Raw genomic sequence first — 24,354 nt, 5'->3', positions numbered from 1 at the left:
AGGTAAGATTTTGATAATGTTACAGGCACAGCCAGAAAGCAGATAAGAAAAACCTGTCAAAGTTTTCCACATATCAAAGCCATTAACCACCATCTCTGTCTCAGATAATGAAGTGGAATTAAATAAGAATCCCCAGGCCTAAATTGGGATTTTGGCAGGCTGCAGACACATAACCACCGAGGCAGTGAGCCAAACCTTTTTACAGCCACAGGAGCACCCAGTCCCGTGGGCATCTCCCCACACACTCACGGTTCTGCCTGCCCAGAACTGCCCCAGCTCAGCTCCCACGGGGCCCCAGAATGAAGCAGCAACCACTTGGTGCTGGGCCAGGGTGCCCTGAGGGACCAAGCCTGCTCAAGACAACCTATTAGCACAGCTGACAGAAATGTCTTTCCTCCAAAAGCAAGAGGGAAGCACCCACCTGTCACTGCAGAGCATCATGCTGAGGGCCCGCAGAGAGCAGGGGAGCCACCAGGATGGCAGGCTGAAGGCCTTGGAGGGGCTGAGCACCGGGATTTAGAGGCATTAAGGGCTCAGCCAAGTGTCCTGCATCTTGCCCCTCCTGCTGATTGCTGGGTTTTCAGCGAAAGCCTCTGACCTGGGCTTCACATGGTCCCCAGTAACCAGCACCTCCTGCTGATGAGAAGGATGCATGAACGGGAAGTGTCAGTGCTACAGGACGCCCACAGGGTGTCCCAGTCCCAAATGTCAGCTCCCCAGTGGCCCTGATGTGTTCCCCACTAGTTTCCCATATGGGAAGTTTGCCCTGGATCTCACCCATTTTCCTTCCATTCTTTTAGCACTGAAGGGAGGACAGTGACAGATTCAGCCAAAACAGAGATCCACCATGGGGTAGATGCAGTCTGGACATGGTTTTGGGATGGGCTGCATGGTATTGACCACCGTTCCTAAGGGCTCATGGATCCAGCCGAGCTCATCACAGCCTGCACATCACCCAGCTCAGCCCCACCTCTGCTTCCCTGGCAGTGGAGGTCAGCCCCAAGGGGGAGGCTGAGGACCCTCAACTCTGCAGCATCAAAGGCAGAGAGTGGTTTCTGCCTCAAAAAACATGCATAAAGGGGAAAAAAGGCAGGAAAATCAGCCAGCATCCTTAGGAGTTGCCAAAAAACCTCTCTGGGAACACAGAGTATCTTTTTTAATGGACCTCTTTTTGCTGTTAAAGAATACCTGCGAAGGAAAACACAGGAAAAAGTCCAAAAGAGGCTGAAACTGAAACCGTGCACTCAGCGTCACCCTGAAGGAGATGTTTCAGGCAAAACCACTGACCCAAGAAGGTCTTTCTTTGCTCAGTTATGCCTTGGCAGTAGCAAGCTCTGACACACAGGTATAAGATTGCATTTAATTGTGACCGGGGAGGGAGGAGGCCACCAGCACCTGCAGCAATGGGGACAGTGAGAGCCTGGGGAGCTGATTCATGGGGCACTGGGCTCTGTGTCGTGGGGCTGGGAGGTGTGCACAGGGGGTTGGTTTCCCATCCCCTGCTGTCCGGAGCAGGGTGGGACCCGAAATGCACCCTGCGGAGCTGTGGGATATGACAGGGCTCTTTGCAGAGGATCCAGGAAGGTGAAGTCAAAGCCTTTATTCCTTCTTAACCGCAGTAAATCCCTCCAAAATTAACCATCACCTGGTTTGATTGTGCTTGTGGCTACAGGGTGAGAATATCAGAGCAGTTTGTTGTGTCTAAGGTGCCTTCAAGCTTGTGCAGGGGGGCAGCTGGGGATGCCATCGTGACCCCGTTGCTCCAGGCAGGGAAACTGAGCCCCAGGGCAGGAGCTGGCTGGTGACAGCATGAGGCTCCATGGGTCTTTGCTGTATTTTAAGGACAGTTTTAAACCTCAATGCATCTTGTTTCCAGCCTGATTTTGGACAGCCCTGGATGGCCAAGTCACACTGTCACCATCGGATCAGCCTGGCAACTCTTGCCTCTCCCGGTGCTTGCAGATACCAAAGCTGGAGGCAGGAGGGCAGACTGGCCACACACCTGGTCCCGGGGGGACCCAACGGGGAAATGTCCTTCATCAGAGGATGGATGGAGCATGGATGAATTTATCTAAATGCTGGTAAAACGGGAACATGGAGCATGGTCCAGGAGTTTCCCCATCACTTCAGTCCTTGCCGGGTAGGTGCACCAAGCAGGACAGACTGAGCGCTCTGGGATCCCCGAAGCCATGGGGAGGAAGCAGCGAGGCAGAGGAAGGACAGGCAAAGGGCAGGCAGACAAAGGCTGCCACCTGCTGCCCATAAAAACCTCTCCAAGCCCTAAACCAGGACAAAATCCAGATCTGTGCATGCATTTGAAAGCACCAGGTTCAAGCTCTCACAGTGCCATTCCCCAGCACAGAAGAGCCACCAGCAGCTCAGCCCAGGTGCAAAGACACTTGGAAAGAGAAAACTGTCACAAAAGGCGCAAAAAAGTCACCAAAGGGACAGTGAAAATCACCCCGGGTAGTGGAGAAGGAGTCTGATGTGACACTTCCCCATCCCACTCTGACACTGGGAGCCACTGTTAAGAAAAGTGAGAAGCAGCACAGGAGCATTGCCCTGGCTGAGCTGAATTTCTCTTCTCCCAAGCCCTGCACTGCTGCAGAGAGTTCGTGTGCCTTCCAGGCCGGGGGGACATTGCAAACAGTGTCACCAGGAGCTAATTTGGTAGTGTTAATAAATATTCCGTTCCAGTGATGGGTGGGAGATCTGGACCTCTCCTCTGAAGGTTGAGCTAATTAATCTCCTACCTTCCTCCTCTGATGTCAGGCTTTCTCATGAGGCCATTACTGGCCCTAATTAAAAGGCTCTTCAAGATGAGTGTCCCCGAACACCAGTCGCATTTTGGAAGTGACAATAATTACAGAAATTTCTTTGGTAGAATAATAATAATTACCCAACCACGACAAGAAAGGTCCCAGGTAGAGAGGACAGCAAATGGTGGAGAAATCATGGATTAGAGCCCTCGTCTCTTCTGGTGGTTGGTGTTGGGCGAGGGAGAGGCACAGCCCCGCTTCCTTAAGGCTTGCTGTTCTCTGCCCATTGACTGTAAACCTGTTAGAAGTGCATATTTGGCCCCCCAAGCACTGAACTGCAGAATTCCTTATGCTAAGAGCTCCCCCAGTGTCTCCAAACCATGCAAAATTGCAGTCTGCCATCAATCCTCCAGCCAAGCAGCCCTAAAAACCTCGTCCAACCTCCCGGCATCCCCAGGGAGCTCAGGGCTTTGCTCTGCGTCCATAGGGAGCTGTCAGCACCAAGCACGCCTCTCCTCTGGGACCAGCTCCAGTTCTTTGGGGTTTCCATTGCTTCTGCTGTTCTCCAGCCTTTTTTCTATGGCTGGAATTGGGGATTTAAAAAGGACGAGCCCAGTTCCCAGGAGACGCCCCTGCAAAACTATTGTCCTTGGCCTGATGAGTTGCAGATGTTCCCCGTTTCTGGTCTGAGCCTGGATGTCCCATGGGATAAAACGCTGACCCAGATCCACAGATGCCCATAGTGCTTCCAGTCACCCCCAAACTGATGAAATGACACTGATCACCAATTCAGATTTAGCCCCAGGGGGCAAAAACTAGGTTTGGTTGGAAAGTGGTGTCTGTCCATCTTATGAGCTGAGCTGTAAGCCTGAGTTTTACCCTGCAGAAGACAGCAGCAAGTGCTTGTGTGCTTTTTTTTCCCTTTTTTTTTTTTTTTTTTAATGTTTTTAACTCATACCAAAGGTGTTTGGAAGGGCAGCCCTGCAGGCACAGAAATCATCTCTCTGTGCAAGATGTGCTGTGGCAGTGAGGGGGGCAGCTCACCTGAAAGGAGGAAACCAACGGGTCACTCCTGTGGTCCAAGCAGTGAAAAAAATAAAAGATAAGAGAAAGAGCAATGACAAAAAAATCCACCTCCTCCCTAAAGGCGTAAGCTGAAAAATATGGCAACAACTATATTTTTTGCAACAGCCCCTCTTAAAAAATCCTGTAATGATTCATAATGACCCATCCAACTAAAAAGAGGAGTACCGGTGACCTACCTGTCAGCTTTTAGCATCCTGCTAACAAGCTTAAAAGCACCGGTAAGGAGTAGAGTTTAGCCACAACCAGCTTGAAGGAGGAAAATAGGATCTTGCTTTTAGGGGAACGGTTGTCCCTGCAGAAGGTAAGTGCCTTTCCCTCCCTTCTTTTCTACCAATCTACAAAGAAATTAAAGCAGAGTAACAAAAGTGCTTGATGATAAACCAAAAGCCTAATTTTCTGCAAACAAGGGTTGGGGGGGGTAGAATTTTACTCCCTTAACTGCTAAGCCATCCAGCCGAGATAGGAAATGTAAAACTCTAATTAGCCAACTCTTCTGAAAGCAGCTTTTCTGAGCAGATAATGGTCAGGAAAGTTCTGTAGTATTGTGGTGATACATGTGAGATAGAAATATTGCTGCCGGATAGAAAGGGGAGGCTCGCGGTAAAGTTTATTGCAATGAAGGATGTCGTAAACCCATTCCTGTGGCTGTGTGCCTATGACTGGGCAACACCGTACGGATAGATAACGATGGGGAATATCCACATGCACCTACTAAAATGCTGCTGACACACCTGGAAAGGAGGCTGTGTCGTGCTGCACCCACCTCCTGCTATGCTGCAAGGATTTGGGGGGGAGATCAACGGTAATTGCAACCCAAGACTTTTCCATCTTGACTTCCAGGAAGGCAAATGAAGATCATCCGCTGGCTGTACCTCTCCGGGCTGGTGTTTGCTGTGCTGATCCCGGCAGGGTGGCAGATGGGTCTCAAGGACCTGGCCAACGCATCCAGGTACGGGTGTCAGCGGAGGTGGCCGAGGGCGCAGACAGCGGCTGTCGGAGCAGCTCAGCTCTGCTGCCGGCTGAGATGCGAGCATTCCCGGCTCAGGGGCAGCCTTGCAATTAAAATGTGTCTGATTCTTTCATATTAGTCTGGACAAGCTCTCTCCTAGCACTCTGCCAGCCCACGCAGGGACATTGCCATGTCCCCCAGGGATTTCACGGTGCCCAGACCCAGGGGTTGTGTCGGCAGCACAGGGAGCAAGCCTGACTGCTGCTTTCCTCCCCACTTATAAGGGGCATTGGGCCCCTGAAGGCCAAAGACAGCTTGTGTCAGGAGTTATTAGCTAAGGCAGATTTGCTGGACATTGCAAGGAGCAGAGACCCAGGACGCAGCGATGCTGTGGGCACGGTGCTGAGCCCACCTCCACCCTGGATTCCTCTGTTTCCTTTGGGGTCCTTCTTCCTGGGCAAATTTTTGGAACACTTCCATCAGCACCCCACCTGCATTCAGCCAAGCAAGATACAGGATATGATACTACATATATTGAATTTAAGGGACAGAGCTGGCCAGGCTTGCCAGACCCCATGATTTTCATACATTACAGTTTTTACAAAGAATGCTCCATATACTATGGTATTTTGCAGCCCCTGCACAAAGAGGGCACAGGAACCCACCTATTTTATATGCATCAAACCCTGTGTTTTCACCCATCTTTCCCCCCGTCCTTCCCTCCTGAGCAGATGGCACTCGTACAAATCCCAGAGCGCTCATGGCTTCCCATCCAACACCAAGCGGCACTCAGAAGGCACCTTCACCAGCGACTTCACTCGCTACCTGGACAAGATGAAGGCCAAGGACTTCGTGCACTGGCTCATCAACACCAAGCGCTACAGGTAGAGGGGCCAGGAGAGTGGGATGGGGCTGGGAAATACCCTCCCTGATGCAAACTGATAACGCAGTTTTAGATGTTTTCTGCATTTTCTCTTGCCATTCCTGCAGATGCCCATATTTTAAATTTGGGTTTCTGGCTATATACCCTCATTCATCATATATCCAAAGGAAAAAAAGCATATTATGAAATCATCCCCGTCTCATTCTTATTGAAAACATCCTCGTTGGCTTTGGCCACGTGCCTGGGGCAGGCGAGGCACTGACTGCAGCACTGCCTACCCTTGAGCCCATGCAGGGCTGCGTAGGGCAATGTCTGCAGCGGGTACCACGGTGGTGTCTTATTTTCGGCAGCTCCACGAAGAGGTACCTGAAAGAAGAGCCCCACAGCATCCCCTTCCCGGCCACTGTCCTGCCAGCAGCGTAAGTCATCTCAAACTGCATAAAGAGAGTAATTTCAAACTACATAGATCAGATGGGGTTGGGACAAAGTTGTGCCGCTTCCTGAACCTACCTTTCCTTTTTGCTGTCTCACGTGGATTTTCCTGCATTTCCACGCAATGAATTAAGGAAAGTGAAACTGTTTTGGGGCAGGGAATTAGAAAGTTTATGACAGACAGAGGCAGTGTTGTTCTCATGGTGCTTTGTTCTGACATTTTTGCTTTATTTCTGATTTAACATGGGGGGGATCTGCATTTGCAGGGGATATTATAAATGCTTCACCAGAGCAAAGTGGTCCTTTGCCAAATGAGAAAACTGCTGATGCTTTTTCAGCGTTCATAAACTTATTTCTGTTTTGTGAAGGTCTTCAGTGTTCATTGCTTCTTTCCCCTTTTTTAAAGGTACAATTAAGCAGCAAACCAAGGCTTCCCAGCAGTGTCAGCCTGTGCTTCGTTTCCCAGCCACCTCCCAAGAGCCTGCACCCACCACCACTGCTGCTCAGCTTTCCCTTCCAACCTCTTCCCCACCTGTGTTTCTTCTGTACCTCTTTCTGCAGCGCTGCAGGTCCTGCAGCTTTCCCCAGCTTGCAATAAAACCCTTGCTAAAACTGTTTTCTGATGTCTCCAGCCCGTTCAAGCACCCCATGGGGATCCCACGTACTGCTGGCCGGGGGGCTTTGAGGCAACCAGGCTCTGAGTTCCAGTTCAGCTCAGGTTTTCCCATTTTTCTCCAAATTCTTTGAGATTTAGGTAAAAGAGCAAACAGGATACACCTGCCTGACCCCATGAGGAGCCCATCCTGCACAGACCTGTGCCAGATGGGGTGTTGTAGGACACAATTAAAAATAAATGAATGACTATACGAAAGACAACTAGAACCATTCTGCTCCATTCTCTATGGAAAAAGGTACCAAAAAAATCCTCCCAGGGAGGAGAAACTGCTTGTTTTTTTTTGTTTGTTTGTTTTTGTTTGTTTGTTTTTTTGCTACAGATCAAGGGATATAAGTGACATTGCTCAAAAAAAAAATAAAAAATTCAAATCTTTCCCCAATCAGCTGGTTCATGACCAAGCTCCAAGGGACACAAATTTCCCTAAAATCAGCACTGCTCACTCCCCCATCACCTCCAAGACACCTGTAAAAATCTACAAAAAGCACCTGCAATTCCTCTGTCAGCAACACAGCCCTTCAAAAGACACGGGAGTGGCACAGTGAGACAAACGAGACTTTTATTGGATTATTTTCCCATTATGTTCAATGAGCAACAGAAAAACCAAGGCAAACAGCGCTGTGACGGGTGAAAGACGTCAATCGACAGCCACGATTTGCAGACAGGAACCACGAGACAGCGACACAGATTGATGGCATTCAAGTTTCACAGAATAAGCCATATGTAAATCAAATTCTTAAAAAAAAAATCAAAATTTTGAACTGGCAAATAACACAGATTTGGTCAGATATTTTCTTTTCCTCCCCATTTTATTTACAACACTGAGCATTTCCAAACTAGATCATCTCTTACAAGAAAATAAATATATTATATTTCAGTTTCTCTGAAACAAAAATAATTTCTCTATTTCTACATGTAGCCTGCCAGGAGGAAAAAAAAAAAAAAAAAAAAAAGGAAAAAAAAAAAAGTCAGCATCTTATTTATTACCTTTATTCTCCCCCCTTTCCCCCTGAGAGCTTTCCGTGCATTTTATTTTGGGGAATTTTTTCACAAGGGCCCACGGGAGGTCGTAGCTTTGTTTTTTACATTGCTGGCTGGGCAAGCCTTCCTCCTCCTCCTTGCACCCCTGGGTGCTTTTAAAGCATCATCCTGTAAAAAAGCAGCTCTCGCACCTCACACATTGCCCCGGGGAGCTGTTTTAAGGCACCAAAGATGAGGATAACACCCAGCACCCTTTCTGCATCAAGGGGAACGGGGTTTGCTGCCAACCAAAACATCATGGGCCATGTTAAGGAGTTTGTTTTTTAATCCTAAAGAAACTCCTGGAATACCTTTGGGAGGGTTCTCCCCACCCCCTACAATTTTTCTCTGCACAAATCCTCTCAAAATATGGAGTAATCCACAGATTGATGGCGCATAGATGGGAGAGGCAGAAGCAGTGCTAGGACATGCAGCGGGCCCCAGGGGTGATTGCAATTTCATTATTAATGAGGCCTCATATTTTATTTTAAGTATATATATATATATATATATATAAAATAAAAAGAAAGAAAAAGATTAACCCTGTAAATAGGAGAAAAAAAAAAAAAAGGTTGAAATCCAGAAAATGATCGTGCGCCCCGCGCAAGGGCACGCTGAGGAAGCCTGGCTTGCTTTTTAAATAAGGAACCAGCAGAATTTTCCAGCAGCCCCGAGGCCATTGGCAGTGCAGACCCCGAGTGAGCCCGCTCTCGCGGAACAGCGGCCCCGCTTGCCTTCGGGCTGGTTTCTTTCTTGCTCTGCAAGGGAGCGCTGCCAGCTGCAGGAAACTGAGCGCGTGCAGAAAACAATCCCAGCCTCTGGCCCTGGTCCCTGGACCACAGGAGGGAACGGCTCTCTTCTCTTTAAATAGAGGCAGACAGAAAGAAAGCCATTGTCCCAAAGCTCGAGGGGCAACAATTCCTTGTTGGGGGCTGCTGGCAAGCAGCAAGCGGAGCCCAAGGGGTGCAGGAAGGCAGCGGGGCCGGGATGTGCATGGGTATTGCAGAGGAGCAGGCACCAGCTTTCATGCAAGCAGCTCAGTGAGAAGCCAGGCGTTGCACCTTTTCCTTCCTCCAAGCTAATTTTATTTTCCCCTTTGAGAACTAAAGCAGTTCTCTCCCTCTGCCAACCACCATGCCATGCTGGCAGCCATCAGAGCACAGCCTGCAAAACCAAATCCACGCTTTTTTGCCCCACTTGCAGATGTACCGCTGGCATCCTTGGAGAGGAATTCTTTCCTCCGAGGAGCACCATTGTGTCGTTGGCCCTTGGGACTTGTGCAATGCACAGAAAGACCCCACGGAGCCATCCCATCAGATAAGATGGTGGCAGCAGCGCTCGTGCACCCATCCCAGCTGCTCTCATGGCACCAAGAGCCTGGAGCCAGTTTGGACAGGGATGGGACCACTCTATTTTTCTTTTTTTCCTCCTGGGTTCTCCTCTCTTTCCAGGCTCTGTGGCCTCCACAAAGGACCTTGACTTGAGCACACATGCCTGGGGTGTCACCACAGCCCAACAAGATAAAAAGAGCATGGGCACCATCCCTGCTCAACAGCGTTTTCCTGCAAGGCAGCAGGGAGAGGAAAAAGGAAAAGGCATCTTCCCACTTTCCTCCTGCTTCATCCTGCCCTGTGGAGGAAAAGGCTCTTTGCAAAGAATGGGGCAAAACAGAGAGCCCTGGGGATGTAAAAGGGAGGAAAGCAGATGAAGCTGGCTGCTCCCACAACCATACAGTGTATGTGAAGTCCTGGGTTTTAAGAGCTCCCTTATATGAATTTATAATATAATATAATTTATATGAAGCCTGGCTTCATATAATTTATATGAAGCCAGGGGACAAGAAGGTGGCATTTCTGCCATTTGCTGGATGGGTGCTGCAGCCTCCAGACTGATGACAGAACCAAAGCAAAAATAAAAAAAAATAAAAATGCAAAACTGGAGCAAATCCTTTTCCTAAGCCTTAGCCCAGCTGCTCAGGTGATTTCCACGCTCCCTGCCATGGAGGGCATCCCTCTTGTACCAATAAGAGACATAAGAGTGAATCAAGGACCCCAAACCAGACCAAAAACCTGGCAGTGACGAAGAAGAAAGCGGAGAATGCATCAAAAATAACAGAAAAAAAATTTCGTACATTCAGAGTTTATATTTGGAAAAAAAGGGAAAGGGGAGGGGGGGGGGGATTAGATATAAAAAAAATAGATAGCACTGAATGATGAAGCGGTAGCCGTCCCTCTACCACTACAAAACCGCAACAACACACGCATGTACACACGGAGGCTGAACAACACCGAACTCCCACGGACTGCAATGTGCACCTCAGTTTGCTGGTCTAGAGATACTGAATGCCTGAAGCACACCAAGGATAACAGGAAATGTCTTGAAAATGGCTTTAATGGGAATCCTGCTACTCGGAGGAGAAAACCAGGGAGGGCTTGTGCTCACTTGTTTCCTTTCCTCCATGTGAAACAGCGGTTTGTCCTCGCTTCTGCGCTGGCTCATCCCTGAGTCACGTTCTCACTCCTCTCCTTCAAAGCCAAGATCCCTAAAGAGGAAAACTGGGAAAAAAAAAAAAAAAAAAGAGAGACCATCCCCAAGGAGAGGACCAGTCAGCATGCATAGACTCACAGAACAGAATCACAGAATTGTCTAGGCTGGAAAAGACCTGCAGGATCACCAAGTACAACCATCACCCTGCCCTATCAAGTCCCATCACTAAAACACACCCCTCAGTGCTGCATCCACACCTCTGAAATACTCCGTCACATGCACCGTGCAATCCTTTTACCTCTTTCCTCCTCGGATTCAGAGTTTTTCTGTGTTCATGGTAAGAGCCTTCCATACGGTTGTTTTCGACATTTCATCTGAGATGTTAATCTCAGAGGGATCAGTCCTGCAATAAATATTTTAGATAGCAATCACTGTGCTAACAGGAACCAAAGCCACCAACTGCATCAGCAAGGAGAATGGGGTGACCCAAAGCACTGAAGACCAGCACAAGCATGTGAGGTTTCACTGGTGATGAGTCTGGGGAAGCAAGCTTGAATGCTGTAGAGCAACAGCTCCGTGCAATTCTCTTGCAAGTGTTTAGCCCTGGCCTGGCCTCCTACTGCTGGCACAGGTCATGCCTGCAACTCTTCATTTCTAAGCACGAGGATCTCCAGCTGCTGCAGACACACTGATGATGGGGTCAAGCATGAGTCGTGCAGTTACTCTGCTCAGAGCCCTGCAATCCCTTCCTGCAGCTCTGCCCAGAAACCTGATTTTCACACCAAGCTGACCGTTGGGTTCTAAGGGATGCTCAGCAAAGATGCAAGCAGAGCAAGTTGTGCCAAACCCCTACAAACTACTCTTGCTGGGGGTCCTGGCACTTGGTGGGGCTTTACCTGTCACTGTTGTTCTGCTTTGGGACATCCAGGTAGCTGGTCTTCACCAGGTTCAGCTGGACTGAATTTGCAGCAGCGGCTTCCATCATCTTCTGAGACTCCTGGCATCAAAGGGACAAATCACCTGTTCTGCCTTTGAGCAAAGGGCAGATAAACTAAAACCCCATACAGCCATCATGTGCTGCCCCCTCCTTCTGATTCCTGTCAGTTTTAGCTGTTGGTGGAGCAGGATAAAAAACTTCCACTGCAAACATTTTTGGAGGTTAAACACCCACTATGAGAAAATATTTGAAATACATAATAATAATAATAATAACAACAAACAACAACTTTCTTTGAAAAGACATTTTAAAATTCTATGTCTGTTCTAGTGGTAAGCTCACTGCTAACTTGGGGAAAAAAAGTGGTTGCGATGTGGGATCCAGGCTACTGGGATCTCCTTCTGTTTAGTTCTGATCTTTCCCAACTTTTAACAAATGGCTGCAATAGAAATGGGCAACCTCACAACTCCAGGGATATGTCCAACCCCACGCACATAGTAAGTGTTACCTCTTCTTCTTTGGCTTCATTTTTGGCATCATCCAACTTCTTCTTCTTGCTTTCTGGCATAAGGTCATCCAGCCAGCTGAGCTCTCGCTTTGAGAAGCAGAAATCCATGACTTTCCGGACAAAAACGAGAGCCAAAACCTTCACGAAAAAAAAAAAAAAGGAAGATGCAGTGAGGCCAGAGGCAGTGCTACACCCCGCTGCAAACATCCCACTGAGAAGCAACTCCTACCATCATGGGAAAGACGATGGCAGCCCGGGACGCCTTGATGACCCAGAGCAGGACGAGGCAGGTCAGCTGGATCAGGGTGAAGAGATGCACCTTCCGCAAGGGCACGTGCCGCAGGTAGATGAAATCTGGCTGGTGTTTCGCCGGCATCCCGAACAGCTTCAAGCGATCGAAGAACTGCAGAATAACAGGGAGAAGTTGCCACCTTGGGGCTGCAGAATGGTGCTGGCCTGGCTGAAATCTGTAGGGATTTTTCAGGCTCTCAGTTACAATGAGGAAGCGTTGATCCCACCACCTTCCTCCTGGGAGCTGCACCCGTTTTCCCTTAGCTCTGTCTGTAAACCAGCTTGCCCACCAGCAGAGCTGTCCACCAAATTGCAGTTACTCCTAATTATTCTATAATTATAATTTCTTCGCTCCCCCAGCAAGGATTTCCAGCAGTGGGAGAAATTTCCTCCCATTTGCACTGAATTCCCCCATTTTCACATCACTGAACGCTGACCTGCCCTAATACCATGAAACAGCACTGAACCCGCCTGGTCCTCCAAGCCCCACAGACCTCTTGTGCCTCCACCGATTTCTTTGTTATACAAAATATTTTCATTGCTTGCTTTTGAAGAGGCTTTTCCCAAGCCACTGACTATCAGATTTTGTTTTGTTTTGTTTTGTTTTTTCCTGCTTCTATTAAGAGGAAATAGCAGGGAGCAGACATGCTGCATGCTATGAAAGTCCACACCTGGATTCCTCTGAGCGATGATACACCCATGTAGAGAAAGACACCGTACAGCACAGGCATTGGTATAAACTGCAAAGAGAAGACAGTAATTCTAAATAAAATAATTACATTTTCAAATAAATTTAAATTTAATTTAATTTAAATTTCAAATTTAATTGCATTTTAATCACCACTTCATTCTACAGGCACTACGGAAAGTTTCCTAAAGCTTTCCAGTTTCCACAGGGTTGGAGATGCTTTAAATTTTATCCATTAGACATTTTGTGCATTTGCCTGTGAGTTCTCTGCTTTAGGCTGAACTTTTGAGCTACATTTCATCGAAATAATCCTATTTTCCAGAAAGGTTGGGGAAAATAGGTGATTTCACCCATGCTACCATATGCTGCGTTCTGAGATGGCAGAAAAACAGTTCTACATATTCGTGTGGCAACACACAAATGCAACGTGCCTCCTTTTAGCCTAGAGATGAGATTACTTTGTGGGAGGAACGTGCAAAGGATGACTGCAGCATGTTTAGCTATGGGAATGGCAGTTCTGAGGCATTTGGGGTGCAAACTGCAATCAATTAGCTTGCTGCCTGATTGAAAGAGAGCAGATGTAGTGGTCTGGATAGGCTAGATTGTAGCCCATAAACACAGGCAAGCCCAAAAAATAAAGCAGTGATGCGGCTTGATGCCCTCAAGCACACCAGACCAAGGTCTGCAGGGCTGGAAAGCCTAATGGGAGCTGGTTCCCACCATGGGGCATGCCCCAAGGTTTAGGATCACCTCCTCCTGTACCCCACAGCTACTCAGGCCTAGAGAGAAAGGACTGGTTTTGGTTTTGTATAATCTCCAAAAAATACAAATAAAAAATCAAGGCTGTTGGGTGTTTTGCATTTTCCTCCTACCTTTAATACAGTGGTCAAGAAGACGGAGCAGCCCATGAGCACAAAGATCATCAAGCCAGTGACTCTCTGCTCTCGTATCCCCAAAAACCTGGGTTGTTCTCCCGGAGCTGAGCAGCCAGACTCAAGTTTGAGGCTATTCACGTGGGTGATGGACAGGACGGTTGCAGCCACAAACCACGGCAGGCCCATGACAGAGCACACCCCGAGCATCACAGCCACCATGAAAAGGTCCAGGTGGTACCCGCATCCTTTCTGCGGGAGTGAAACAAGAATCAGAGCACCCCACGGTACAAGAGCAAGGACAGTGTGGACAGCCCAAACCCTGCTGGAGCTGAAGTCAATTTTTTCAAAATTAAAAAAAAAAAAAAAAAAAAAAAAAGAAATAACTTCAAAGAGTGGATGTATCCACTCTTTGAACAAGCACTTTGCATGAAAATCTGGCCAGACAAAGTAATTTGTGGCTTTTTTTTTTTTTTTTTGTACAACTCCTACCTCTTCAAGAAATACTGACTTTTTTTTCCATTCATAAAAAAGTCACACTTGCAAGCAAGATGTGACTCTGAGTTATCCCTGGCAGCGCATCAAAACGATTCATTCCCCCAAGCATCTGCTGACATTTTAAAACAAAAAAGCTCTTCTGTATTGCTCTAAGGTTAATTTGCTGCTCTGAAAGATTCCTTGTCCAACTTCCCCTGTCTTTTGCACCCTGTGTCGTCACCAATGCAGGAGAGCACCCGTCAAGCAGAGTTCCATTGTCCCAAGCCAATTTGCAAATTTGCTTCTGCAAAGCACTTGGAAAAGGAGCTTCTCCCCACACCTGCAGCCCAGAGTGGGTTGGGGATGGAGTCACCTCTTGCAGCCCCTTACCTTCAGCCTGTGCTCCTTCCTGTTCACGATAACAGCGGTGATCTGCTGGTCCATGAAGATCAAGATGGTGCAGAGCAGGGCTGGGATGAGTGCAGCCAGCACTGTCCACCAAGGGTTGGGTCCTATGGGGCTGATGAGCCATCCACGGTCATCTCTGGTGGGCTGTGACAAAGCAGGGACGTCAGCTTCATCTCCCAGCCCAGACACTTCGCTGGCTTTCGTTTTCCCCTCCATCACCTCAAGGTGTCCCCATGGGCACAAGGTGAGGCCAGCTGTGCCAAGACACCCCATTACCTTGAACATATGGGGGACGTGGAGCTTCGGTGAGGGGATCCCAATCAGGAAGTCAATGAGCACCATGACGACGATGGTGAGGAAAACAGCAAAGTCACTTATGGTGGACCGTACCTGTGGCAAGAAAGCAGAGCAGAAAGGGTCATGGCACGAGACAGACAAATTAGGGACGTCAGCAGCATCACAGCTGGTTAACAAAATCCCACCACTCTGAGGACATGCAGCCAAACCCCTTGGTTAGAAACTGTTGCTGTGTTTGTCCCTGTAAGATCTGGTGTCAGACTTAAAAGAAAACAGTTTAATTAGGGGGAAAGGTTTGGGGTTTTTTTAACTGCCTTTTTTTTTTTTTTAATTAAAATATTTGGAAACAGACACCTGCCACTACAGCCACCCTCACAGCTGCAATGGGAATAAGGCACTGAGGCATATTTGTTCCCTGTAAGGAAGAAATAATCTCTTTTTCTACAACAGCTTCTCATTGGAATCAGCTTTTCCCTAATGCAAAGATGGTAAGGGGAGGAAAAAAAATACAAACAAACAAACCAAACACAAACAACCTCTGGAGGACCTGATTTCCCACTGCCTGAGTGCAAATTTGCTCCGGGACAGGTCATAAGGTAGGTGGGATCACTGTTCCACCATCTTCTACCTACTCTGGTTGGGAAATAGCGGCTGGTTTTAAACATCTTCAAGGAGCTTGACAGGACAAAGGTGGAGAAGAAGAGGATGCAGGACCAGAAGAGGACATTGGGCGTGTAGGGGCCGTTGTGTCCACAGGCGGGTCCGTGAAATTCTCCATGCAAATGTCGACATTCCTGGAGAAACAGAGCATCAGGACACAACGGCAGTGCACATGCTGCAGGGAAACCTTGGATAACTGGGGGAAGGGTTAAGGATTTGGGTCCAAGATCCACGATTTTGTACCTACTGCTGCCAAGGGAGATGTATATTTAATGAGCAGCAGCAGCAGCTTAACGAGTGACACGTCAAACTACACGGAGGGGAAATGCAGAGATGTGATGGGACACCATGCCACAGGCCCATGGCACATCCTCCACCTGAACAGGAGGTAACTGTGGCTGAAAAAGACACCACAGGGGAAGGACACATCCAGAAGAGGACGCTGGAAACTCTTGGGGATAGAGAAAGAGGGAGCAGGGAAGGAGGGCTATGACCACCGTGGTAGGAAAGACACAAATTGTCCCTTCCCAGGGGAGGACTCACAGAATCTGGCCAAAAGGGGCTGAAGATGTCCATGAGAGCCTCCATCCTATGCCTGGGCTCTGCTTCCAGCACCAGCAGCCCGGGAGGCTGCTCAGACATGCAAATTTATGCACGTACTTACAGACAGCGCTGAATAAGAAACCGGGGCCTGGAGTTATTAAGGACCAATTAAAGAACCAATTACTACCTTCAAGCATGAACTTAAGTCCTCCAGCATCTACAACATTCAAACCACCCACTTAACCTCGCTCCCAGCCAGAAGTACTGTCCTGCAGAGGGCTGAGGATGACAGTTATCACCCACGATGCTGGTAACAAGGCGGACTCCCCATCCCAGGGCAGACCACGCGTCTTGCACTTAAGGACTGATTTTTCAGAGCAGCCCCAGCACGGTTTGAAGCATGCCATCACCCGGAGGGCGCAGACTTTCGCACCACATCAGCGCCCACAGGAGGGTGCTTGCAGGGACGCGCACACCCCGCGGCACAAGGAAGCGGCAGCCAGGGACTTACGGTCACCGTGAGGTTTCCCCAGGCGATGGCAGACACGTTGATCTTGTTGCTCTCCCAAAAGCGCAGGGTCTCGTTGCTGGGATGGGTCGGCACCTCACACTTACAGCTGGGAGGAGAAAAGCCAAGGGCAAGGGTAAGGTGATGGAGGTGCAGCCCTAAGCTCCTGCCGAGGAGCGTTTTAGGCCAAAAAACCCACTAGTAGATGGTGAGGAAGTCAAGCTTGCTGTGCATGTGCACAGGGTAGGTCTCTCCCAGGCAGATCAGCTTCTCCAGAGCCTCGTAGATGAAGATGATGCAGATGAGGGCAGCGAAGGCTTCTTCGGTGAAGCGGGTGATGTAGCACACCAAGCAGCTGGCATCCGTGGCCACCAGCACCACGCAGAGGAAGGCGGTCCACAGCCCTATGCACGTCCTCAGGGAGAGGTAGGAGAGTGCATAGTCCCTGGGAAAACAAAATAAAGCAAAGGGTGGGAAGCCCAGCAGGAAGCTCCAAGACGTGCCATCCTTCGGGGAAAATCCGGAGCTGTTTTGGAACATGTCGAGCCTGTGGATGGTGAACGCGGTTTCCATGTACTACTACAGACAGCCTCGGGGCTGCAGTGCAGGGTGTGGGCCCACAAGAGGAGAGGCCCATTAGATAATTATCATTATTTAGCAATTATGCTGTGTTAACGCCTTGGAGGCTAATTGAGGTCAGGTGCTTACTGGGGAAGGCGCTGTTCTCACCCATCACCCCATGCCCGAGCACAGAAACCAGCTGGCTTGGCACCCAGGCACTTGCTACCAGCACGGTGGGGCTTAATAATAGAAGTGACTAATTACAGCAAGGGTGGTTAATCAAAGTCATCACAACAAAGGGTTGTCATGGAAAATATGCATTTCACATGAAAAGCTCCTACTTTCTCAATAATATCATCAAAACTCAAAATGTTTCAGCAAAAAGGAAAACTATTTGGATATTTGGGCAACATATATTTATTCCCGCTTCCAGCAAAAAGCAGGCTAAAAAGTGCTTAGCTTTGTGCTGGGAGCAAAGTAAATCTTCCTACTCCCAAACCAGCGTGATTTGTCTCCTTTCCCTCATGCATCCCATCTTGGTCATCCTCATTCTTGTGGTTTCTCCTCCTCATGCTTCGATTTAACTCTGCAAACCCTTTAGTCCTCCAGAGGCCAATTGCTCTTGCACCATCACTAACGAAAGCAGGAGCACACACTGTACACGACACAGAAATTAATTTCAATCTTACAACCACCTCTATGAAAAATAACCAAAAAAAAAAAAAAAAAACACATCTTTTTGCTATCACTGCACCTCCTTACTTGCAGAACTTGTAGAGGATCTTCTCAAACACGAGGACGGGGCCGGTGCTGCCGAGAATGGTGAGAGGTTGGCCGGCAAAGAGGGAATAGACCACACCAGTCATGGATGCGCCCAGTAATGACTCCATGGCACTCTGGCCAGGGAAGAGAGGAGCAAATAAATCATGTGAGCAGAGCTGCAGCAAAGACTTTTTCATAGAACAGGTTGGAAAAAGACTTTCAAGATCATCAAGTCCAACCATCAACGTGACCTGATGAGTCCCATCACTAACCCACGTCCCTCAGTGCCACATCCATGCACATTTCTTAAATACCCCTCCATGCTACCCCACGGAGGAGAGGCACTCACTATGTGGCCGTCAGTTGCCTCCCCCAGCAGCCCCCCGAAGGTGATGACAGGGGACATGCAGGCACAGTAGAGGAAGAGGAAGGATGCCAGACACTGCAGGCTCAGAGCATCCCGAAAGTCACTCCAGAACCATGGGACTTTTCGCTTCACATCCAGGATCAGACCTCCAAAGAGCCTGGAGGAAGGACAAAGAAATAGGCTGTTGTCCTGGCAGACCACAGTGAATTTTCTTTGCTGCAGAAGGGCAATCACGAGCACAGAGTATCTTCCATTGCTAAAAAACAGTGTCTTTCTCCCAGTTTACACCCAGTAGGAACTGGGACACACACAAAAAACACCCTCCAACAACAAAAAAGAGCTAACCTGACACCCCATCCTCTGTTATTGCAACAGCCCCACACATGCAACGATGCTGTGGCTCAGCCCAGCTGCCCCAGGCCCCCCAGCTGCCTGGCCCAGGCACCCAAGTAGGTAACGCGGAGTCCCTTTACTGTAGCAACTAACCCCAGAAAACACTAGAAGGGAAGGTGCATGCTCAGTTTTTAGAGGCAAAAAAAATGATAACATTAAAGCTCACACCTTCCCGTTCGCTCTAATTCAGGGCCACTGTGTTTTTCTGGCTTTCTATGAGAAGCGCTGTCATCAAGAAGTCCCGGCGTCTTCCTTTTTTTCTGTCAAAAAGGAAACAGAGATACGTATTTCTTTGTAAGCCTCCTGCCCGTCCCCCTCACACCTCCCTCCACCACGGCACCCACCTGTGAAGGGAGATTTTTGGGGGGCTCGATTCGGATCGATGGATCCCACTCTCCCGGCGGCAAGACCGTGACCTGATCCAGGAACTCGTCGATGCCAGCCACGAGGTCTGCCCGGTTCTTGGCTTTATAGGCAACGTCATGGAAAACCTGTCGACAGGAGACAACAGCTCGGATGTCCTAACCAGTGCAATAAGCTCTTAGCTAAACGCAAGATAATTTCCCCCAAATTTCGTCAAAAGGAACAATCTGATGCGTTTGTGGCCACTTCCTCCACAGGGATCCCGTCCCTCACAGCACTCCACAGCTTTTTGCTTAAAAGGGAGAAGTTTTGCTGGCCCTGGCAATGCCTGGACAGCATGTTGGGGATCCCAGGGAGAAGGAGAAGGATGAGGTGCAGGTCCCGGGTGGGATTTCAGGCTCTGGGACATGGGGTGATGTAGAGCCAAGTGTTTGCTTTGGAAGCAAACAAGGGGTGGGTTATCTGGAGAGCTGTGGACAGCTGGGAAAGCAAATGTGCTTCTTCACTACAGTGCAGAAGGGGAGAGAGGAAGATAACTAAAAAAGACCCAGAGATCTCTCTTATCTCATCACACCTCATCCGTCATGAGAGTAGCCATGGACCTGCCAATCTCGTGGTACTGATGGGCTTTTCCTTCTGGTCCCAGCAAAATAAACAGGAACCTGGGCAAGAAAAACAGAAGGAGAGAGAAGAACATGCCCTTGCTTAGAGAGTGCTCAGAGAAATTGCCAGGAGCACCCAGCCCAGAATGCAGCTTGAGATGGGGAATGCATGCTCACCGCCTCTGGCAATGAATATGAAATTCATCAAAACTTGCTAACTGGATTTTTGGGCTGACTCTCATTAAAGATAGCCAATGCATTTTTTTTAATGTTTGGGTTGATGTTCATTAAAATTGAGGAATGCATTTAAAAGCTGCGGTAGGGAAGGGAGAAGCAAAGGTGAGGAGTGACAGATATGGGAAATGTGCTTGTGGAGTCGCTCCTGCTGGCCCCATTTCCTTGGGATGAAATTTGATTTTTTTTTTTTTTTTTTTTTTTTTTTTTTTTTTTTTTTTTTTTTTTTTTGTTATTTCTAAATAAAAACCTTGGGCATTCGGACCTGGTTGGGATGGGAACCTCTGTCATGCCTGAGAGGAGGACCGCCGGGGTCAGGCGGGCAAATGCCATGATGGGCTGGTGAAGGAAATCCAGCTCTCCTACGAGCACGTTTGCTGCTTCAGCCCCAATAGGAATTTTCTTCATGAAGTGCAGCTCAGCCTGGACACAACAAGCGATTTTCAGGCAATTACCCCAAAATGAAAGCCCACAGCAATCTGCTGCATGTTCTGCAGCCAAGTTTGCAAGAGCAAAGCCAGCCCTAAAGGCATAAGAAAGCTCCAGGTATCTCACCTTGCTTAAATCCATTGGGCTGGTGTCATGGTTCACCCCATTTTTAGCTTCTATGGTGGTGGGAGGAGTATGGGGGGTGAGTGTTTGGGCTGGCAGGAAAAAGAAAGACACTCAGAAAGACAGACAAGGAGCAACTGGGACGCTTCTCCTCAGTCAGGGCAAGTCTAATGGGGCCAAAGCCCTGCAGAAACCTTCACCTGGTGCCAAAGCCCCGCAGAAGCTTTCACCTGGTGCCAGACCCTGCAGAAACCCTCTCCCGGTGCCAAAGCCCTGCAGGAGCCCTCACCTGGCTTGTCGAGGGGGTGCAGGTCTGGCTGCCTCTTGCTCACGTCGGCAAACGAGCGGACGATGGGGAGGAGGTTGTTTCTCTTCTTCTCGTTCTGATGGTGGTGCTTCTTCAGGAGGACTTCTCGGACTTTCTCCCGCATGCTCTCGTCAAATTCGCTGGACTGGTTTTGCTGGTCCAGGATCATATCTGAGGGTGGAAAGGGAAATGAAGCCACCAAAGGAGAAACCCCCAAATCCCGGGGGGAATGCGGGAGAGCCTAGCATAGGCACAGCCCTGCTTAGTGAGACATTTTAATACAGTTGAGTCTTTGCAATGAAAGCAAGAATTTTCTTTTGCTAAAACCCATCATCAAAGTGCTTATTCATCACTCAGCTAAGATCATTATTTCTCATTCTAAATAATGCAATTTCCTTGCCCGATCTGGCCTTTCTGTATTACTCCACACATTTAACCAAATTATAAGCAATCTATAGCGCAGACTTTCCCTGAGTTCCCCTGGCCAATTGACTGTAATTTGCTGAGCCCAGGGAGAAATGTGCTAAGAATGGCGCTGACTTCACCAGCTCTTGAAAAGGTTGAATGGAGACCTGCCAGTCAAGGATAATTTCTCCAAAGCTGTTTTTTCAATTAACTTCAATTATCTTCCCCACAGAAACACACTGCTTGGTCATCTGCCAGATAAACTCTGCCTTTAAAGCTCCTAAATCCTGGATGTTAAGGCAAAAGAAAAAAAGAAAAAAAAAAGAATGAGAGGAAATGGCTTGTAATATATAGTTTATTTAAAGAGGTTCAGCTCTCAGACAGACTCTGTATTTCTAAGAGCAGACTGCTAAGCCCTTGTGCACACTCCCTTTTTGGCTCGAGAACATTCTCTAATTGTTTCTGTAGCCCCACAGATTGCTTTCGAAAGGATCCCCTATCGGAAGGAAAAGCTGGTGCGACTGCCACACGCTCAGGCTGCAGCCGGGCCGAGGCAGCACAGTCCCGCACCCAAAAAAATCCTTCCAGACTCAAAAAAGCAATGGGATTTCTGGAAGAGAGGACGTGCCACTGGGTGAGGTTTGGGTCAGAGGCAGGCGGGTGCTACCTGCAATCTCCTCGGTGCTGTTGGCGCACATGTCCAGCAGCACCGTGCCTTTGATGATGCAGTTCCTCAGCTCGAAGAGGCTGTGCAAGGAGAGCGTGGCCACGTAGGGCTTGCTCCAGCGCTCGCCGCCGTCTTCCACGTCCTCCTCAAACTTCAGCCACCTGCAGACATCACCCAGCATCAGCCCCATTGCAAGAAAATAGCCCCGCTCGGCAAGCCCTGCTTTAACAGAGCTGAGGGGTGGCAGGAGGAGAAAGTTCCTCACATCGGCACCCCAAGCTGCAAGCTTCGTGCCCTGGCAAGCAGAGCCCGTGCGTGCTGCCAGCACGGGGACAGCTCTCCCAGCTGCAGGACGGGATTTACCTCGCCGTTTCCTTCCACTCTGCATCTTCACGCTCCTTCACGCAGATCTCGTCCAGCTCGGTGAATAAGTCGTGGGGGACGTGCTGCTCATCCTCCTCGGTGCTGAGGATGAACTGCACCCGCTGGGACGGGGTGTCTGGCAGAAGACAAAGCCGCGTCCCATTACTGGGCCTGAACTGTGCAGTGAGCATTGGACCAGCACCAGTTCAGCCCTGAACACTGGGGCTGGTCCCTGTGCCCTGCATCTGCCCAGGCTGGGCATGCGCACAGCCGTGGGAAGCATCTCTTCCACCTCCCCATAAGGAGGGGCTGCCTGACTTCCCCACATTTCCATTTTTAAAGCCAGAATCATTAAGGAAGGCGAGCCTAAATTTGCTACGCATTTAACTGCCTAAACAAACAAACGAACAAACAAATCCTGGGAGAAGTTTGGAAAAAGAGGGCCTTGCTAAATAACGCAGTTTTCCCTCAAAATAGCAGCTAGCCACTCAAACCAGCCACACTTGCCCAGGAGACATTTAGGAAATGTGGGACTTACAGTGATAGCCCTGGTCCTCAGGGGCTGCCCCCTTGGCCCGCTCCCGTTTCCGATGCTTCTGGCTGCGGGGCCGGTGGTGCCGGTGGCTCTGCCTCACCAGGGGCATCTGCACACCCACGTACAGGGTCCGGTGGCCTGTGGGAAAGCAGCATTGGCATCACTTTTGTCAGCACGATGACAGTCAATGCTCGTCCTTTCTTCAGAGACTATCTTACTTCGGCTTTGCAACAACAGACCAAACAAAGCGACGGCTCCGGGTTATCTAAAATGCCCCCGAAGCATTGAACCTTTTCCCAAACTTCTGCTTCGCCTGGACAGCACTCAGACTTGCTCATTAAGCGGAGACCAAATGTAATTATTTTTAAAATCTCTGTATGGCGCAAGGCGGCGGGAGGAGATCAGATCAACCCCATGATAATGAGCTCCGGAACAATAAGGGAAAAAAAAACTGCAGCCCTGTGTCTGCAGCCGTCAAATTATTCTCCTGACCTCGCCAAGCCAGGAGCAGCCTCGGCGAGAAAACGAGCCGTGAATCATCTCACCCCGTGGCTGCAGCTCACGCCGTGGCCTCTGCAGGGGCTTTTTCCCTCCGTTTTAAAAGTTACAGGAAAATCATGAAAAACAACTGTGCTCCTTGATGAAGAGGCACGGCAGGTTTTGCTGCACGCACCGAGCAAGGGATGGCTTAGGGGCTACAGGCAATGGGAAAATGACCTGGGCTGGGGGTCAGCAGGGGCTCGGCAGGGTCTCACCTTCCAGCTCCTCCTTCTCATAGTGAATATTGACAACGTTGCTTGTTCCCCCCTGGTCGACCACCGCCTCTTCATCAGGTCTCTGTTGGGCAAGGAGAAGAAGGTCAATGGGGCTGGGGACACGGAGCTCCCGTACATCCTCCCAGCTGATCTAATGTGGGCTTGCAGGAGGCAGCCCCGCAGCCAGAGGCCAAATAAAACAGCTCACAGGACTGCTTATTTTTTGTAAGAATTGAAGCTGGAAGTATTTGCTGCAGGGAGAGAGGGCAGAGCATTTCAGACCCACACCCCTCAAAAAAAACAAACAACACCCCTCCCGCCTTGTTTGTGCAGCTCCTTTGCAACTTTCAAGAATAAATAAATAAACAGAATTTTCCAAATCGTGGGGAAAAAAAAAAAAAAAAAAAAAAAAAAGCACTTTGCACGGCAGTGATTTTCAGTCTGAAAATACCAGTTGGCTACATGCTGCTGTGCTGGAGATACCTGCAGGACTCACTAGATGGCAGCTGGCCACAGGACATCGCCTATGCATTGCCCAAATGAGTGCCCTTGAGTTTTCGCTGGTTTCCAAATTATTCTGTTATTAAAGGCACAAGGGGGCTGTCAAAGGCTGGGGAGGATTGAATCGCCGAGGTTCACGTTCACAAGCCCCCTGCTGACATCACAGCAACCAAAAGCTTTTTGTCTGTTCAAACCCAAAAATAAATATCTGTGGGTTTTGTTTGGTTGGTTGGTTTGGTTTGGTTTTGGTTTTTTTTTGGGGGGGGAGAAGGGTATTTTTTTGTTTGTTTGTTTGTTTTGATTTTGAGCACCCAGTTGCTTGGTTCCTGAAAGTCTGAACAAGAGCGAGAACTGGGGAAACCGGCTGAGCTCTTCTATGAAACTCAAGAAGCAAGAGGTTCACCATCCACTCAGAAACAGCCCGAACCAGCCCAAATTCTGCAATGTTCAAGCAAAACACAAAATGCCACATTCGCCTGTGCTGCCCGTTGTAGCAATAATGACACAGC

The 24,354-nt window shown here is 49.0% G+C and overlaps 1 protein-coding gene across 3 annotated transcripts; it reads right to left on the bottom strand.

Annotated features, from left to right (window-relative positions):
- Nucleotides 1–10,048: 10,048 nt before the first annotated feature.
- On the bottom strand, nt 10,049–23,422 carry SLC4A8 (solute carrier family 4 member 8). Of its 3 annotated transcripts, XR_014319508.1 has the most exons (25): nt 23,345–23,422; nt 22,593–22,727; nt 22,055–22,190; nt 21,692–21,852; nt 20,602–20,790; nt 20,316–20,404; nt 20,026–20,183; nt 19,499–19,586; nt 18,906–19,052; nt 18,730–18,821; nt 18,151–18,325; nt 17,802–17,935; nt 16,678–16,923; nt 16,482–16,587; nt 15,400–15,561; nt 14,747–14,860; nt 14,453–14,614; nt 13,586–13,837; nt 12,697–12,765; nt 11,964–12,137; nt 11,735–11,872; nt 11,186–11,286; nt 10,588–10,692; nt 10,245–10,357; nt 10,049–10,148 (listed from the first exon to the last, which is right to left on the bottom strand). XR_014319508.1 is itself a non-coding variant. In XM_082785757.1 (24 exons), exons 2-23 carry the CDS (start codon nt 22,696–22,698, stop codon nt 10,605–10,607), a joined length of 3,087 nt encoding a protein of 1,028 aa, XP_082641883.1. In that variant the 5' UTR covers nt 22,699–22,727; nt 23,345–23,422; the 3' UTR covers nt 10,129–10,357; nt 10,588–10,604. The 3 variants fall into 3 exon arrangements, 2 of the variants coding, with proteins under 2 accessions (XP_082641883.1, XP_082641884.1); XM_082785757.1 differs by having other exon boundaries at nt 10,129–10,357; XM_082785758.1 differs by lacking the exons at nt 10,049–10,148; nt 10,245–10,357; nt 10,588–10,692; nt 11,186–11,286; nt 11,735–11,872 and having other exon boundaries at nt 12,043–12,137; nt 12,695–12,765.
- Between the last annotated feature and the right edge of the window lie 932 nt (nt 23,423–24,354).

The sequence above is a fragment of the Aythya marila genome (genome assembly GCF_965140915.1).
Source record: "Aythya marila genome assembly, contig: HAP1_HAP1_SCAFFOLD_193, whole genome shotgun sequence".
NCBI classification, from domain to species: Eukaryota; Metazoa; Chordata; class Aves; order Anseriformes; family Anatidae; genus Aythya; species Aythya marila.
The sequence above is the reverse complement of the archived record's forward strand: the minus strand, read 5'-3'. Positions and strand labels throughout refer to the sequence as shown.